At 35.3% G+C, this 17,113-nt stretch overlaps 1 protein-coding gene across 1 annotated transcript; it reads right to left on the bottom strand.

The window, feature by feature from the left end:
* Positions 1-1,586: 1,586 nt before the first annotated feature.
* On the bottom strand, positions 1,587-15,999 carry LOC127627209 (vacuolar fusion protein CCZ1 homolog). Its single transcript, XM_052103499.1, has 17 exons — positions 15,860-15,999; positions 14,774-14,849; positions 14,565-14,661; positions 13,202-13,299; positions 12,978-13,071; positions 11,090-11,170; positions 10,954-11,001; positions 10,743-10,826; positions 9,672-9,847; positions 8,159-8,240; positions 6,395-6,456; positions 4,805-4,916; positions 4,310-4,343; positions 4,049-4,166; positions 2,708-2,866; positions 2,240-2,367; positions 1,587-2,076 (listed from the first exon to the last, which is right to left on the bottom strand). Exons 2-17 carry the CDS (start codon positions 14,785-14,787, stop codon positions 2,021-2,023), a joined length of 1,443 nt encoding a protein of 480 aa, XP_051959459.1. The 5' UTR covers positions 14,788-14,849; positions 15,860-15,999; the 3' UTR covers positions 1,587-2,020.
* Positions 16,000-17,113: the final 1,114 nt, after the last annotated feature.

Raw genomic sequence — 17,113 nt, 5'->3', positions numbered from 1 at the left:
ATACACAACAAATATACATTGTCAACATTTAAAATTTAACCCCCACTATTACCCCTCCCCAATCACCAAACCCACCCTGACCCCCAACGAACACCCCTGTGGTCACAAATATAATAAACACGCACACACATACACATGAAACAATACACAACAAAATGTCCGTAGCCACAAAACAAGGGCAAAGTGAGGGTGTATCATGACAAGTAAAAACAAGTCAATCGTTTTCCTTTACTTGCCCACATCATATACTAAATCACATTTACTCTAGATTCCATCTTCCCTCCAGTAATTCACAGTTGGTCTATTCCATCTACCCTTACAATTTCATCTAAAATGGTTCCATTTGAAACTCTGCTGCTGGACCGGTCCATCCAAATATAATGAAATAACAACAGCAAGTATCAAACATTTTAAATGAAAATATAACAGATTTAGAGCCTTTCCTATAGTAATTTGAGTCAGTATAAATTCAAGCGTGCTAATCACATTTAGTAACATTTTAGTCTAAAGGAATTTATCTGGTTTTAATATTGTTTTCCTTTAAGCTAAATAACGAAGCCAGTGCACTGACTCAGTATAATGGCAAATAAACATGGTAAACCAAATCATTGGTGTAGAGTCCTTTAATTTCTGGACTAGTCCAGATATAAAAGTATAGAACCAACATGTGGCCTAAATCATGGCCATCACACCCTTAAATGTATGGGTGTTTCCCCTAACATTATTACATACTCCTGTCTTTAGAGGCCTAGCATCTATTACAAATGGATCTACAAAATGCCCAGATAGTGTCCAATTTTCAAAACAGTTAGACAATAATGGACTATAATATATTTTCATGTTTTATTTTTCCTACATCTAATAGAGGAAGCAACAACATGATTCATTACTTCCACACTGAAATTTCATGAGACGCAACTGGCTGTCAAACACATACTGAGACACACATAAACTACAAATATGTATTTTCTCAGGCACTTTTTGAGTCTAAATAGCATACTTATGTTCAGCACAACTAACATAATTTCAGTTTACACCCAGATGACATTAGCCAAATCACACCGTTCATGTGTTACACTTGCTATAGTTTTCTTCCATGTTGCTACTTGAAATAGCAATGTCAAATGTAAATCAAATCAATTATGGACACAGCAGTGGCACGGCAAGTAAGAAATAGCATGTATGCATGTCACGCCTATGGAAAACTGATAGTTCACCATTGTCACACAGAAAATTAATGTGACATAGTATTTATTTGCATGTATATAATATTTATTTCTTTTGTACTGAGCAAACTTATATTGATATGAAATAACCATAAAAATATAATTTATGAGAAAACCAAAACTATAACACGTCTAGACATACACTTTTGGTAATCAAGCAGTAAAATATATTGTATATATTAATATCAATATATTTTGTTACACTATTCAGAAGATAAATGTTGAGGAATAATAAAGAGGTGTGGGCATAAATCTAAAAACTAGATTAAGGACAGGGGGTGGAACGATATGTATCATAATTGTTAAATATTAAATATTAAATGTAGTGAGAAGTACTGGAAGAAGAACAGCAACTTAAATTTAACAAAAATGTACATTTATTTGTCATGGATGTTAACAAAGCATGATAAGTATGACATTTAAAATAAGACCCAAATATAGCTTTAACAATCGAAACATTTTAAAGTCAACTTAATTGTTTCTGTGAGTGATAAAACTAATCTAAACAATGAGAATGGAATGAAATGAGATAACTGATGGATACTTTAACATGATAATATGTACAAACAAACACAGAAAGAAGTCATTCACTCTCAGTAACATTCAGATTTTACAATCAATTACAAGGAAGCCACCACATTTTTGTATAGATTAAATAAAAATCTAAAAAACTGCATGGTGAAAAATATTTTTTTACAATGCAATTATTGCATTACACTGGTGCAGTCAGTAAAACCTGAACAGTTGACAGTTGTAGTGTAGTGATTGAAGTAGTCCATGCCCATCCTCTCTCTTCAGTCCAAGAAAAAAATATTATTAAATTGTGTTGCGCACAGCCTTTTCACTTCCTCTGTAAAACAAACAGAAGCTTAGTGAGAATTCAGGTCTAAAGAAATGGAACGAACTAAAAAAAACGAACCAAGTAATATGATGATTAACTGCCAACTAGTGGACTTTAACACAATCTCAAACCATTATATACACTGGTAAATGTTTGTCAATAAACAGCATACCATTCACTTCAATTAGGTTGGCATTCTTGTGGTTCAAAATGACGTATAGCTCCCTCTGATCAGACCTCTTGCCAACGACCCAGTAATCTGTCATCGCTTTAACAATGATTTCCTCGTCCTCATCAACCCTAACAAAAGCAAGCACAGATGATCTTAATTCATAACGTTTCACCAGAGAACAAAATGCCACATTTCCTAAATCAATGGGTATTTGTTTACATCTACAACAACTGATCAAATATCTCTAATTTTGGAAGCGATTGCGTTTCCATACACACACTCTAAATAAGTCACCAGAACGCCAGTGAAGGCATTTACATGCAGAATGAAATCTAGATTACAGAATGTTATGAACAATCCCTGATAATAAAACACAGTTTAGTCAGCAAGTTGTGGGGTTGTTAAATCAGGTTGATAGTTAAGTATAGCAGGAGCAAGATCGTGCATGTCAACATTAGCACCGCTCACCGTGCAAAATCGCAGTTGATGTCTCCAAGGATCTTCATGAGGTCTGGGTGGACAGAGGTGAGGGACACGCTGGCCGTCTTGCGCATGTGGATGGTGCTTTTCTCAGCCAAGTTCATGTGGTTGAAGTAGATGAACTTAAACTGAGGCTCCTTCTCTGGCCTACCACAACAAATTTAAAATGATTATTTAAAGAGGAAATATTCCCTCCCTGTGCTACATGCATGGAAGAAGAAAATAGCACAATTGTGTCCTAAAAGTGTGATAAGCAGACTGCAAACTGATATGAGGGACTCTCTACCATACAAAACAATACTGTGCACCATGTAGGGATCAGGTAAAATAAGGACACACTGTTTAGATATGCTTAATGGATGAGGTCCGGTAACTGTAACTGGATGAGAGATGATACAGTGGGCTCTTGTATTAACCATGCAAGCGAGTGAAGTTCTTGTCCATATTTCTGAATGGGTACCTGGGTAACAGGATGATCCAGTCATTTAAGACATGAATGTGTGAGCAGTGAAGCAAGACTAATAATTTTAAGGAATTGGTTAGAGGTAGTGACAGCCAAACGTACACATCAATAGTTGTGAATAGCACAAATAAATGCCCCTACTACCTGACAGATATCGCACAGAAATAGTTGTCCTGAGGAATCACACCTATCTTTGTGACAGCAAATATAATTACCAGTTCAGAGTAGCATACTACCAACTAACTAAATAGCAGGGACTAAAAACTGTTCAAGAAATGAAAATGGAAACCAAAATCAAACAAAATTTTTAGCAGAATGTAACTGAAAACTGGAACAAAGTGATTTTCAATAGTTCCAGAGTGAAAACGTTATTTTTAAATGCTGGTAACGGGCAGGGTTGGGGAGAAACAGAATACACGTAACAGGATTACTTTAAAAACAAAATACAAAATATAAGCTACTGTACTCCACTACAGTTATAATTTAAATCATTGGTAATTAGAATACAGTTACATTCAAAAAGTATTTTGATTACTGAAGAGATTACTTTGCATTTTATTGTCATTTGTTTCATTTAATAATTAGTCCTTTCAGATGGAACACATTTATACATATAAATTATGTGAAATTTCATTTTTAGTCCCAGCTAAATATTACTATTATAATTTCTACAGTATATAGATGTGAGAGCAAAAAAAAAAAGTCATGGGTTCTGCTCACTTTCTGGCACCTTTTACACTAGTAAAATGACAAAAAGTAACACTAAATATAGTTAACACTAGAATTTATTTTATTCATGCAAACATAAAAGCTAGATTTGTTTTATTCTTATACCCATTGAAGGGAAGCTTTGGATAATTACTGACCCTGATATTCTCCGATTGATGTTGTACTGTTCACATATGTCGGAGGCCAGCAGGGTGAGCTGGGGACCAACTAGGCTGTCCAGTTGCTCACAAAACTCACAACTTAAATCCACTGTTGCTAAGGACAGAGGACATTGGGGTGTGAGAGTTAACATTGTGAAAATATATTTTAAGGAGATCACCCAATTAACTGATAACATAAAAAAATTAAAAACTTTATAATTTAAATCTTTAAAAAATAATGAACAAACAGGCACTTACCATTTACCATGAAGCAAACAGCTGCACTCATTGCCTGGATAAGAAATGACATACATGAAAATTGTGCAGACATTCAAGACTGAGCAATTGTGAGAAGATATGATGTCGTCCCTAATTTCAATCGTGTCAGCTTGCCCAGGAGTAAAGGTTATTTAAAGGTTTGCCAAAACATGGGGGTTAGGTTGCAAGGCAAGAAAAGTTTATTTATATAGCACATTTCATACACAATGGTAATTCAAAATGCTTTCCATAGAAATGCTACAAAGAAGGAAAATAAAGACACAAAGTCTTTATTACAATTTAAAAATAAGACTAAATAAAACTAGTCAATATAAATTATTATTATTTTTAATTAATGTTGATAAATTAACAGTTTTAATTATCATGAATGTATTGACATTAATAAATTAATAAATCTTATGAATTAACATGCATAAATAACCCTTTATAAACAACTGAAAGTTCCCTAAATGACAGTTTGACTGCTTCTCTCACCTTGTAAACAATTAAATGTAGCTCCTCGTAACTGTCCTCTGTGTTCACAAATATCCTGGGAAATCTGAATTTTGCATCTGGGTCTTTAAGATTTGTGGGTCCTGTTAAAAATCTGTAATATAGATGACAAAAGAGTGATTTAGACCAACTGCCAAATTTAAATTCATGTAACAGTAAACAGACACAGTATTAGCAGATTTATATATATAAAATTACAGTACATAGTGCAAGTTATAGTGTTATATTAATCCTTAAATGCATGCCTTGGGTCTTTAGTGACCCGGGACCTCATTCCACCTGCATTCCTTTTTTTGGTGATGTGCCCACATCTCTTTTGTAGACTTAATTTTTTTTTTTTTATAATAACTTAAGTACCAAACATGTACAGGGTCATTAGAGACCCTAGGTATGCAAGAGTGTCATGTGTTTTTTTTGTTGTTGTTGTTGTTGTTTTTTTGCACTTCCATAAATTATATTTTTTATGATTATTTCATATCTATATAAGTTTACTATCACATGATATATATTTCTTTGTTTATTACAAGACAAATAAGTACATTATTTATATATAAATAAATACTATATGTTGAATTGTCTGTGCAACAACAGTGAATTATCAGTATTCCATATTTTACATGCTATTTGTAACTCAAGGTGGCGCTGTTGTTTCAGTGAATGACTTGATTTACATTTGACTTTGCTATTTGATGAAGAAACAACATGGAAGTAAACTATAGCAAGTGGAACATGAAACATATGATGACTACTGTCATTTGGGTGTACTACTAAAATTATGTAAGTTGTGCATCAATTTAGACTCAATAAGTGCCTCTGAAAATACTTGTTTAGCTTATGTGTTTTTGTTCAATATGTGTTTGACAGCCAGTTGCATCTCATGAAATGTGTGTGAAAGTGGTGAATCCTGTTCTAGATTAGTTCTGATTTGTTGCATTATCTCTTTAATATATACAAATAAAACTTTAAAATATATTTTATTCTTTTATTTTCATATTGTCATATGCTACAATATCTGGGCATTTTGTAGATCCATTTTTGATGATATACATCCCGGGTCTCAAAACCCGAATATGTAAGAGTGCTTGGAGAATTTCCCATGTGGTTCTGCTATATACTTTCAGGGGGAGGCACTGGTCTACAGAGACTGGATGTCATGAGTCACAGCTGACCCTCCTTCTACCCACATTACGAACTCAAGACATACCAACAAAGAAGATTTGCCAATAATACGTCAGCCTATCTCATTGGCATAATCTTTACATCATATCAATATCAGTCAAATGCAAACCTGATATGTGTTGCCACATTGACTGTTTGGGCTAACATCCACAAATCATCGAACAATCAGATTGGCTATTGTGAAGTCTGTTGGGCTCATTGTATTCTCTTTGCCACCAAAGCAATTAAATTACCCTTGTGCAATCTGATATTTGGCAGTGCCGGTTGATGTGTTGTCTTAGCGCTGCGGTTGACTGCTTGTGTCCCAAAAGCCTCAAGCCCAAGCAGACAGGCAGAGGGCCAAGTCTTATGTTCCAACACTGAGTTCAAAGCAGGAACTATTTGGATACTTGCCTCCCATAGTGCAACAGATTCCCAGCCACCTCTGGCCTGAGAGGAGAGTCCCTTCCTGCAAGCTGCCGAATGTTTGCAGACACACAAACACACATGCGCACACGCACACGCACACACACAAAGACAGAGCATCCATTAACACAGCAGAACTGTTGCAGAGAAGGCACGTGACTTTGGAATACATTGAAAAAATCATAGAAAGTGATTAATCCATAAAATCAGTTACAGTGTATCTACAACATAACAAAACTGTATTCTACTTTATGTAATTCATTGTCTGTAAACATTTTAAAGTTCCTTGGGCTATGTTAGAATTTAGAAATAATTTCACTGTGCAAAAGTTTTAGGCACATTAAATGTTTCACAAAAACATTTCCCTTAAGATGGTTGTTTTATACATTATCTTCTGCTTTAGTGAGTTAATAGGAAATATAAATGTAAGATTGTCAAACATTTCTTTTGGAAATAAAACAAGGAGTCCTGCAACAGATGGTATGTCCCACACAGAGCCAGAATCTCAACATCATTGAGTCAGTCTGGGAGTCAGCCCTAACACATAGAAATATGGCAAGTTCTCCAAGATGCTTGAAACATCCTATCTGCCAACAACCTTGAAAAACTGTGCGCAAGTGTATCTAGGATAATTGATGTTTTAAAGGCAAAGGGTGGTCACAACAAATATTGATTTACTTATTTTTATGTTTATATACCTGGATGTGTATGACTTTCTTTCTTCTGCAGAACACAAACAAATATATTTAAAATAACTGTTCAGCTCCCTGGATCCATACAAAGCAAGTTAATGGTGGCCAGAACTTTAAAGTCCCAAAGAAATTATAAAAAAATAAAACCCATAGAGGCAGCACAAATGTAATCCAGAAGACTCCAGTGGTTAAATCTATATCTTCAGAAGTGATATGATAGGAGTGGGTGAAAAACAGATCAATATTTAAGTCCTTTTATACTATAAATTCTCCTCCCTGTCCTGTAGGTGGCAATATGCACTACTGCGAATCGCCAAAAAAAAAAAAGAAGAACATTGACTTAAATATTGATCTGTTTCTCACCCACACCTATCATATCACTTTTGAAGATATAGATTTAACCACTGGAGTTTTATGGATTATGTTTATGCTGTCTTTGTGGTTTTTGGACTTTGAAAGCACTGGTCACCATTCACTTGCATTGTATGGACCTACAGAGCTGAGATGTTCTTCTAAAAATCTTTATTTGTGTTCAGAAGAAAGAAAGATTTTCATACACATCTGGGATGGCATTAGGATGAGTAAATGTTGAAGGAATGTAACTTTCTTTTGGGTGAACTATCATTAATTGATCAATAAAAATTACTCATGGCATTATTTTAGAAAACATCTTCGCTATACAACATCTTTCACAATCGCCTAAAACTGCTGCACAGTACTGTAGATATGGTTAGAAAGAAGATTAGATATATCAATCAGAAGTTCATAGCAATCAATTCACACATGATATTTGTGAATAAAATACATTGAATTCAGACTGAAGGGGGAAATAAAGTGCTGAAGTAACTGTGTTTATTATAACGGGGTAATTTGATTTAGACGTGTTGTGTAACAATGCTCGCATCCAGTCGCAACACTGCATTAGACTTGTGGGGTAAAAAAAGTAATATCATTGGCCAGTCTAACAGACCTTTCAATGTGTCTGGGGGCAGAGATTTGTAATGATCTATAATCATGTGGACAATGTAAATGCTCCTCAATTGGGTACTCTCTCTCTCACCTCAGGTTCAGTGTGCCGTGGGAACAGTGAGGTTGTCAGGTATTTGTACAGAATACGCATGTCATCCTGCTCAAGACCACTCCTACAAAACACAGGACAGAACATATAGCAATTTTAAACTAACTGCTTATTAGTCAATAAGACTCACTTTTGCAAGTCTGTGTACTTGAAATACCAATCAAAAGTTTAGAAACACCAACTCATTCTTTAGTATATCCATTTTACACATTTTAGACTAATGGTGAAGACAAAAATGTTAAACAAATAAACACTATCTTATATTTTATCTTCTTAAATGTAGTCACCAAATGCATTGCTTACAACAAGGCTGCTTGTTGGCTGCTCTTCCTTACTGTCGAATCCAAACTTTCCACAAAATAAATATATTCATATACATGGGCACAAGTAAAATTTGTCTGCTAAACAAATTTCAAGCATTTAAAGGGATAGTTCACCAATAAATAAAACTTCTCATTATTTAGTCACCCTCATGCCATCTCAGATGTGTGAATTTCTTTTTTCTGCTGAACACAAAGATTTTTAGAAAAACTCCAAAAAGTACATAAAGGCAGCATAAAAGTAATAAATATGACTCCAGTGGTTTATTCCATGTCTTCTGAAGCGATATGATAGGATGTGAGTGAGAAAAAGGTCAATATTTAAGATGTTTTGACATTTTTAACTAAGAATTCTCTTCTCTGCCCAGTAGGTGGCGATATGCACAAAGAATTCGAGTTGCCAAAAACAAAAGAAGAAGAATGTGTAAGTGAAAGATTTATAATAAAAAATGACTTGATCTGTTTCTCACCCACACCTATCATATTTCTTCAGAAAACATGTATTTACCAACTGGAGTCTTATGGATTACTTTTATGCTACCTTTATGTCCTTATTGGACCTTCAAATTCTGGGCACTATTAACTTAATTTGTAAGGATCTAGAGAGCTGAATAATTCTTCTAAATATATTTGTGTTACAAATATCTCTGACTGCAGAAGAAAGAATGTCATACACATCTCATCTGGGATGGCATGAGGGAATTCTGGTGAAATATCCCTTTAAACATTAGCCTTTAGATAAAATGTTTTTTGTCCAAAACTAGTGGAACATAGTAGTATTGTATTTGTATTAAAAGAGACATTATTACAAAAAGTAATAAAAACAATATTTAAAGGCATAAACACACACACCTCTGTGAAAGTGATTTTTGAAAACATGAAGTGAAAGTCATAAAGTGAATTCTACAAAGAGGATTAAAAGGACTGTATTTAGTCCATCTAGATCCCTGTGCCAGACAGTTTGTGATTAAGCTTTGGCAGCCCTTTCTCTGCACTCTCCGAGACTTTATGTCCTCTACATCGCTCAGAGATCCAACTTAACCCCTCCTTCATATCATGCATTTGCAGTAGGATTGATACTTCAATCAACTATTGCATTTTTCATTTCAACCTGCAATGAGGAAACCATCAATTTAAGTAAAGCAACTGTGAGAGGTGTATATCTTGACACTCACCAGATCAGCTGGTCGTTGTAGAGAAAGGCAGTGTATTTGACCAGACTCAGGCTCTCCTCTATTTTATTAACAAAAGACTGGATCTTCAGGTAGGTCATCTTGTCCAAGGGGAAAAAGCCAATTCCCCCAAACACATCCAGCAGGTCACATGACTGGAGGTGAAGCGTCTGCAGGTACTAAGTGAGAGCAGACACGTATAAATGTGTTACATTTAATATGTTACTACCCTTTAGTGTAGTAACAACAGATACTTCAAAACAAAATGAACAATTCTACAGGTATCAGAGGAAAAATAAAAAAGAAAGAAAAAAACCCAGCAAATATATGTATGGTATATAAACTATTAGGGTTTAAAATCTAAAGAAAGATCTAGAACTAACTGTACGACAACACTACGACTGCAAACATGGATGAAATTACTAAAGCTTCCCAGATAAGGCTGACGTAATGTAATTTGACATCTAGATGTGCTAAGATACAGCAGTGGTGTGATTTGCACAGCAGTCAGTGACATTTAACCTAAGGCACAAATTGCACTTTCACTGAGAGCTCCAGGGCACAGCTCAGGTTAGGGAGGGGGTGACGAGGAGGGTTTCCCTTAACCCAAGCTGAATTATTCAGACAGGTGAGTAAGCAGGATGCCTTCAGCAAAGAAATTTGAACCAAAGAACCAATGAGGCAAACATGGCATTTCTGAACAAATTAGATTGTCGGGCCTCACCAGAAGTAGATGCAAATTAAGGCAAAGGAATCCACAAATTCGGTAAACACATCACTGAAAAATATGGATTTGAGCTCTTTTCCATAATTGCCAATGTTCAAACATAATATGTCTCATGCTGTTCAATTGCTCATGTTCAAGATATGTTGACTTTGAACATAACATAATGACTTCATAGATAAGGAACATCACAAATTTCCACAAAAAACTGGCTCATTAACAGAGGAAAGTAGAAAATCGACGGTTGTCCCTTTTAAGACATACATATGCATGCAGCGTGCAGACCAAAGGTATACCCTGTCTACCTTTAATCCGATTAAAAAAGTGAGTTTTCATAATACATTATTTACCCTGTAAAAGAACTTTTCAAGCTTTTGAGTGAGCAGTTCCACGCCACCAGCCTCAAATACCCTGCTGAATGTGCCGTTGAAGAGCTAGAAATTATCAACAACAGAAAAACACCTGTTAGAGACATGAGCTGTTGCCTTTGCGGAAAAAGAAATAGAGACAATTAGTAAAATAGTGCAATTTTAAATTAGATCGTTGAAAAAAAGTGTTTACCTTATACATGCTGTAGCACTGCTGTAATACTGCACCATAAACTGAATCCTAAAACACAAAGAGGGGAAAAACAAATCTATATAAGACTGAAGATTTTATTTAAATATTCGCAACTAATATTCAACATATTACTTACAATAATTTCTTCCTCTTGGTATTCTACAGTTGGTGGTTTACCATCTTTGCTGGGTTTTTCTACCATTGGATTCCGTACAACCTTGAAAGAAAAATTTTGAAGTTCTTTACATGTAATAAGAAAAAGTTCTTATTACATACAGTGTCAAGAAAAAGTATGTGAACTGTTTTGAATTAGCTGGTTTTCTGCATTAATTGGTCATACAATGTGATCTCATCTTCATCAGTCACAAGTATAGACAAACACAATGTGTTTAAGCTAACAACACACAAACAGTTATAATCTTTCATGTCTTTATAGAGGACATCCCATTAAACATTCATAAGTGCTATGGAAAAAGTGAGTGAACCCTTGGATTTAATAACTGGTCGATCCTCCTTTAGCAGCAATAACCTCAACAAAGTGTTTCTGTTAGCTGCAGATTAGACCTGCACAACGTTCAGAAGGAATTCTGGAACGTTCTTCCTTACAGAACTGCTTCAGCTCTGCCATATTATTAGGATGTCTGGTGTGAACAGCTCTTGAGGTCATTCCACAGCATCTTTATTGGGTTAAGGACTCCAAAAGATGGATTTTTTTCACCTTTGGGATGATGTTTTCACATTGGTCTGTGGTACCCTATTTATGCCATATTTAGTGCTGCGTGTTCTTCCCAAACAATTCAACCTTAGTTTCATCAGTCCACAAAACATCTTTCATGTATTTTTGGGGAGTGTCAAGGGGATCTTGGCAAACTTTAGGCACACAGAAATGTAGTAGTTGGAAAGCAGCGACATCCTGCCTTCCATGGCAGGACACCCACCGTGTCTGTTCAATGTTTCCGTATAATAGACTCATGAAAAGAGATTTTACCCAGTTCCAATGATTCCTTCAATTCTTTACCTGTCACTCAAGGGTTATTTTTTACCTCATTGAGCATTCTGCTGTGTGCCCTTTGAGTCCTGGATGGCCACTTCTAGGGAGAGTAGCCACAGTACTAAATCGTCTCCATTTAAAGACAATTTGTCTAACTGTGGACAGATGAATATCAAAGCTCTTCGAGATAAATTTGTAACTCTTTCCAGCTTTATGCAACGCAACACTTCTTGATCGTAGGTCTTCTAATATCTCTTTTTTTGTGAGGCATGGTCCACGTCAGCAGGTGCTTCTTGTGAATAGCAAACTCAAAATGTTTGAGTGATTTTTTATAAGTCAAAGTAGCTCTACCCCACACCTCCAATCTTGTTTCATTAATACAATTACATGTTTGCCAACTCCTGACTCTAATTAGCTTTTGTTGATGTCATTAGCCTACGGGTTCACATACTTTTCCCAACCTACACTGTCAATGTTTGAATGATGTATTCAATATGTACAAGTACAATACAATAATTTGCATTAAATATTTAAATAATAGTTCAAACAGATTGTGTTTGTTCATTATTGTAAATTGAATGAAGATCAAATCAGATTTGGATTAGCAGGTAATTCAAAAACTGTAGTTCAGCTGCACTTCAGTATCAGACTACACTGAAAACCCCAATAAGCTGACTTTCCTCAATTGATTGCGTAACCTTAAACTGAATAATGGTGTGTCCAAAATTAATGTAATTAAGTTCACTTAATTTGGTGATCAAACATAATTAAATTAACTATTGAATTTAAGGTAACTAGATGCAAGTAGACTTTACTCAGATTTTCTATTTAAATGTTGTTATTTCTACTTAATAATTTAAATTAAATGGACTCAAATGTAGGTCATACAATAACAAGGCTTAAATAATGAAGATCTAGGTCAGTCATTAAATAAACATATTTCTCAGCAGAAATGCATAGACAACTGTACCAGACTTTTACATTGAATAAAAAGTTCAAATGTTTACAAAACATCACTGATGAATAGACGTACCATGACCATCCAGAAATTCTCCTCCGGCTCATAGAAAAACTGTCTGTTCTTCTGAGTGTGGAGGGATTTAGCTGGTTTGGTTGGGCAGAATGTTCTGTAAATAAGGAAAGACAGAATCACCAATAGCACTTTAAGTTAAATGCTGTCTATGTGTATCATAAACTACTTGAAACTATTTTAGAACAGTTGTTCATCTCTCTTTATCCCGTCATTAGAGTACTAACCTGGTGAACTGAACGATGGCCTCACAGAGTCCAACATTACGAATCTTTTCGTTCTTCTCTATTTCTATGGGGTGGTAAAACAATATTTTCTTTTCCTCCTACAGAGCAAAATAACAGCTTTATAAACATATGACAAACATGTAATAACCCAAACATGTCCTCTACCAGCATTTGTCCATTTAGCAGATTATGAGCATGCAGTCAAACAGTATCTTCTTAATTTTGCAGAATAGATTTAAAGCTGAAGTATGTCATTTCTGTGACACTAGTGCCACTGAATGGAATTGCAAAACTAAACTATGTTTTCAAAAAACATTTCTGAATACGCCTCTCATCTGCTGTTGTTCAAAACGTCAGAAAGTCCTGCCCCCAACGCCATTTGTTGAGTAACGTTGTTGGGGCAGGTCTAAGCGGGTCACTTAAAACCAACACAGGAATTTTATAGTGCCACAGAGACACACTCTTTACAGTTTTCAATAAATGTATCTATTAATGGCTCACTTGTAAATATCTTTGCATAGTAAGCTGAGATAGAAGAAAGTATTTTAACACTGAAAGTTAAACTTCAGCTTTAAACTTGTTAAAGGAATAGTTAGCCCCCAAATTAAAATCCTTTACCTTTAAGCCATCCCAGAAGTGTATGACTTTTCTTTCTTCAGCAGAACCGAAGAGAAGATTTTTAGAAGCACATTTAAGCTCCGTTTATCCATAAATGCATGTAAATGGGTGCCATCAGTCTGCTTGCTGTTTGACGGTCCAAAAGGCATATTGAGGCAGCATTAAAGTAATCCAAACGAGTAAATTGATAGGTTTGAGTAAAAAGTAATAATTAAAAAATATAATTAAAACTTTATTAACTTTAAAAAACTGCTTCCTGCCAGCAGTCAATGTACCATGTGACACAAGTGCAATGGCGCCTTCATGCGAGAAGTCAGAAGCACACGCGTTGTATACAACAGAGGAACGAACGCCACGCGAGAGTTAAGTAATTTCAAACAGCAATTCAGTGCTGGCCGGAAGCAACGATTTATAGTTAAAAACGTTTTAAATATCGGTTTTCTTCAGAAAAAATTAATTGATCGACTGGAGTTGTGTGAAATACTTATTCTGCTTTAATATTTTGGACCGTCAAATAGCCAGTTGCCTGCATTTACTTGCATTGTATGGGCAAACAGAGCTGAAATGTGCTTATAAAAATCTTAATTTCGGTTCTGCTGAAGAAGGAAATTCATACACATCTGGGATGGTTTAAAAATTTTGCGTGGGCCTGATTATGAGGAATAAAACAATACTACACAAAACAGCTCAGCAAAAACAATGTTAAGATTATTCTTTAAAAGTTCTACAAGTAAACAGGACTCACCTCCCCCTCACGTGGTCCAAGCTTCGGGTTATAGATGAAAAAACTAAGCAAAGATGGCGTGTGCTGTTTCTCTTGCATTCCAGAGGCCATTTTTGGGCTTACGAGAAGATATATGGAGGGCAATTAGAAAGCATATCATTAACACTCTAGGCTTGATAGAAAACCTCCCTAAATGTAGAAACGAACGACAGCATCGTACATGACATTACCTGATCATCAGCATTTGTATGGTCTGTGTCTACGGTTCCCTTTATTTTCATTTAGTTTTGCATGCATGCCTTTGACCTGTTAACATAGAACAAACTTTATTTGTCCACATCTTCAAAAGTAGGTTTCTATAACATATGAGTACACAATGAATACAACTATGACTAGACAGGTTTAGATGATGAAAATGTGACTGAAACAGACACATTTGATTTGTGAATAATCAAAGTGGAATGCAGAACATAACCTGAACATAAGAGCTATATTCAGCTCTAAACAACTACTTCAAAATCTGTTTCTAATGAGGTGCACAGACCATTCCTTCAAAATGTGGAAAGCAAGAAACATGAGGAGGCTGTTCCTTAAAGATTATCCTGTGTCAGGTCTCCAACACCTTTTGACAAAAGACTTTCCTAAGACCTTTACATTTAATTAATTTAATAACATTTCCTGAATGTGAATTTTTATAAATCAATTTATAGAGATTATTGGCTAACATTTCCATTTGACAGGTTCCAAGGTTCCTCATAAATTAACAGATGTAAATAATTCTACTTATTATTTTATAAACATACAGTGATTTTCACATGTCCTTTTTAATCTCTCTAAGCAAATAGATTAGAAAATTCTACAAGCATAAATTATTTTAGATAATGTGCTCGACTGCGCAATGAAGCTGTAATGTGACTTCGTATGAGGCAATTTCAGCCCAAGAGTGATGATGACAGGCTTTAAAAATACACTTTATTACAATGTAAAAAATGACAGCATCTAGAACATAAAAATAGCACACAAATAACTATCTTACAAACAAGATATATGCTTCTATAACTAGTGAATAAGGACAAAACATCAAACAAACACAATCTTCTTTAAATAACCCATTTAGCTAGGAACACGGATCATTCTAACTAAGGGCGATTAAACCAAAGACAACAATCTTTCCACGGAGAGACTGACGGTGCTTGTACGAATTAGTTTACCACACACAAGCTAGCTGGTCTGCCTCAGCAATAATCCGATTGTTCCATGCCGCGCTAGAAAAGTGGCAACTACCCAACAATTAAGAGATACACAGTGGCGCTTACCTTACCACAGCATGACAACAGAAACAAACAGCTGGAAATCTGTTATCTGACGGGGAATTCAGAACGGAGATCAATGGAAATTATTCACTTCCTGCTCTTGACAGTCGCCTGTGTGTTACAGTTGGAACTACTCGTGTAGATTACATCTGTAATACAAACACAGTTCCGTTTCACAATTAGTCCGGGCACTTAAAGGGACGAAACATGTCTCATCATTTAGTCATTACCATGCCATCCCAGATATGACTTTCTTTCTTCTGCAGAACACAAACTTTTAGAAGAACTTGGTGAAGGGTAACCAAATCTTGTAAGCTCAAAAAAGCACATAACGGCAGCATAAAAGTAATAAATAAGACTGCAGTGGTTTAATCCATGTCTTCTGAAGCAATACAATTGGTTTTGGGTGAGAACAGACAAAAATGTAACTCCTTTTTCAATATAAATCTTGACATCAGTAGTCTTCTTGTCGATCATGATTTCAAGCTCGATTACACTTCCTAGCACCGTAATCGAGCTTGAAATCATGATCGTGCCAGTAGAATGCAATGGCAAGATGTACAGTGAAAAATGTGTTATGTTTTGATCTGTTCTCACCCACACCTTTCATATCGCTTCAGAAGACATGGATTGAACCACTGTAGTTATATTGATTACTTTTATGCTTCCTTTATGTGATTTTTGGAGCTTCAAAATTCTGGTCACCATTCACTTGCATTGTATGGACCTACAGAGCTGAGATATTTTTCTAATTGTTTTCATCTGTGTTCTGCAGAAGAAAGAAAGTCAAACACATCTGGGATGATAAGATCTTTTTTGTTTTTGGTGAACTATTCCTTTAACCTTTCTTTTGTTCCCATGTGAAATTATGATCTGAGGTTTTTCTGTAGAAGTGTTCTGTCATACAGCTCAAAATATAGACCTTTTTCACACTCGTGGTTTTGGAACACGGAAGTAAACGATTGCAGGGTAAACTTCTACAATGGTGAATGGGAGTGAATGGGAGATCACGGCAAATATTATTCTCACTTACACATCCATGATCAAAAGAAAACAATCCACTATTATATTTGATTGACTTCCCAGAAGAGGAGAAAAATAGAGAGCGGTGGATTAAGACAAAGACACATACAAGAGGAAATTCAAATACAAATTCCAAATTTACTCTCCCAGCAGATGTAATAGAAACCCTCTCGCTTCTTTGGTAATTAATTTTGCAAAACGAATTCCAGGGAAATTTAACACAAAGCATAATTT

This window comes from Xyrauchen texanus, chromosome 33 (assembly GCF_025860055.1).
Source record: "Xyrauchen texanus isolate HMW12.3.18 chromosome 33, RBS_HiC_50CHRs, whole genome shotgun sequence".
NCBI classification, from domain to species: Eukaryota; Metazoa; Chordata; class Actinopteri; order Cypriniformes; family Catostomidae; genus Xyrauchen; species Xyrauchen texanus.
Note: the sequence above shows the minus strand (reverse complement) of the source record. Positions and strands in the feature narration are given on the sequence as shown.

What these genes read in the sequence shown, in the direction of transcription:
- LOC127627209 (XM_052103499.1), bottom strand. An exon ending in AGAATTTCTGGATGGTCATG is followed by an intron (nt 11,171 to 12,977) that starts GTACGTCTATTC and finishes TTTTCTTTCAAG; the next exon opens with GTTGTACGGAATCCAATGGT. An exon ending in TACAACGACCAGCTGATCTG is followed by an intron (nt 8,241 to 9,671) that starts GTGAGTGTCAAG and finishes TGTGTTTTGTAG; the next exon opens with GAGTGGTCTTGAGCAGGATG.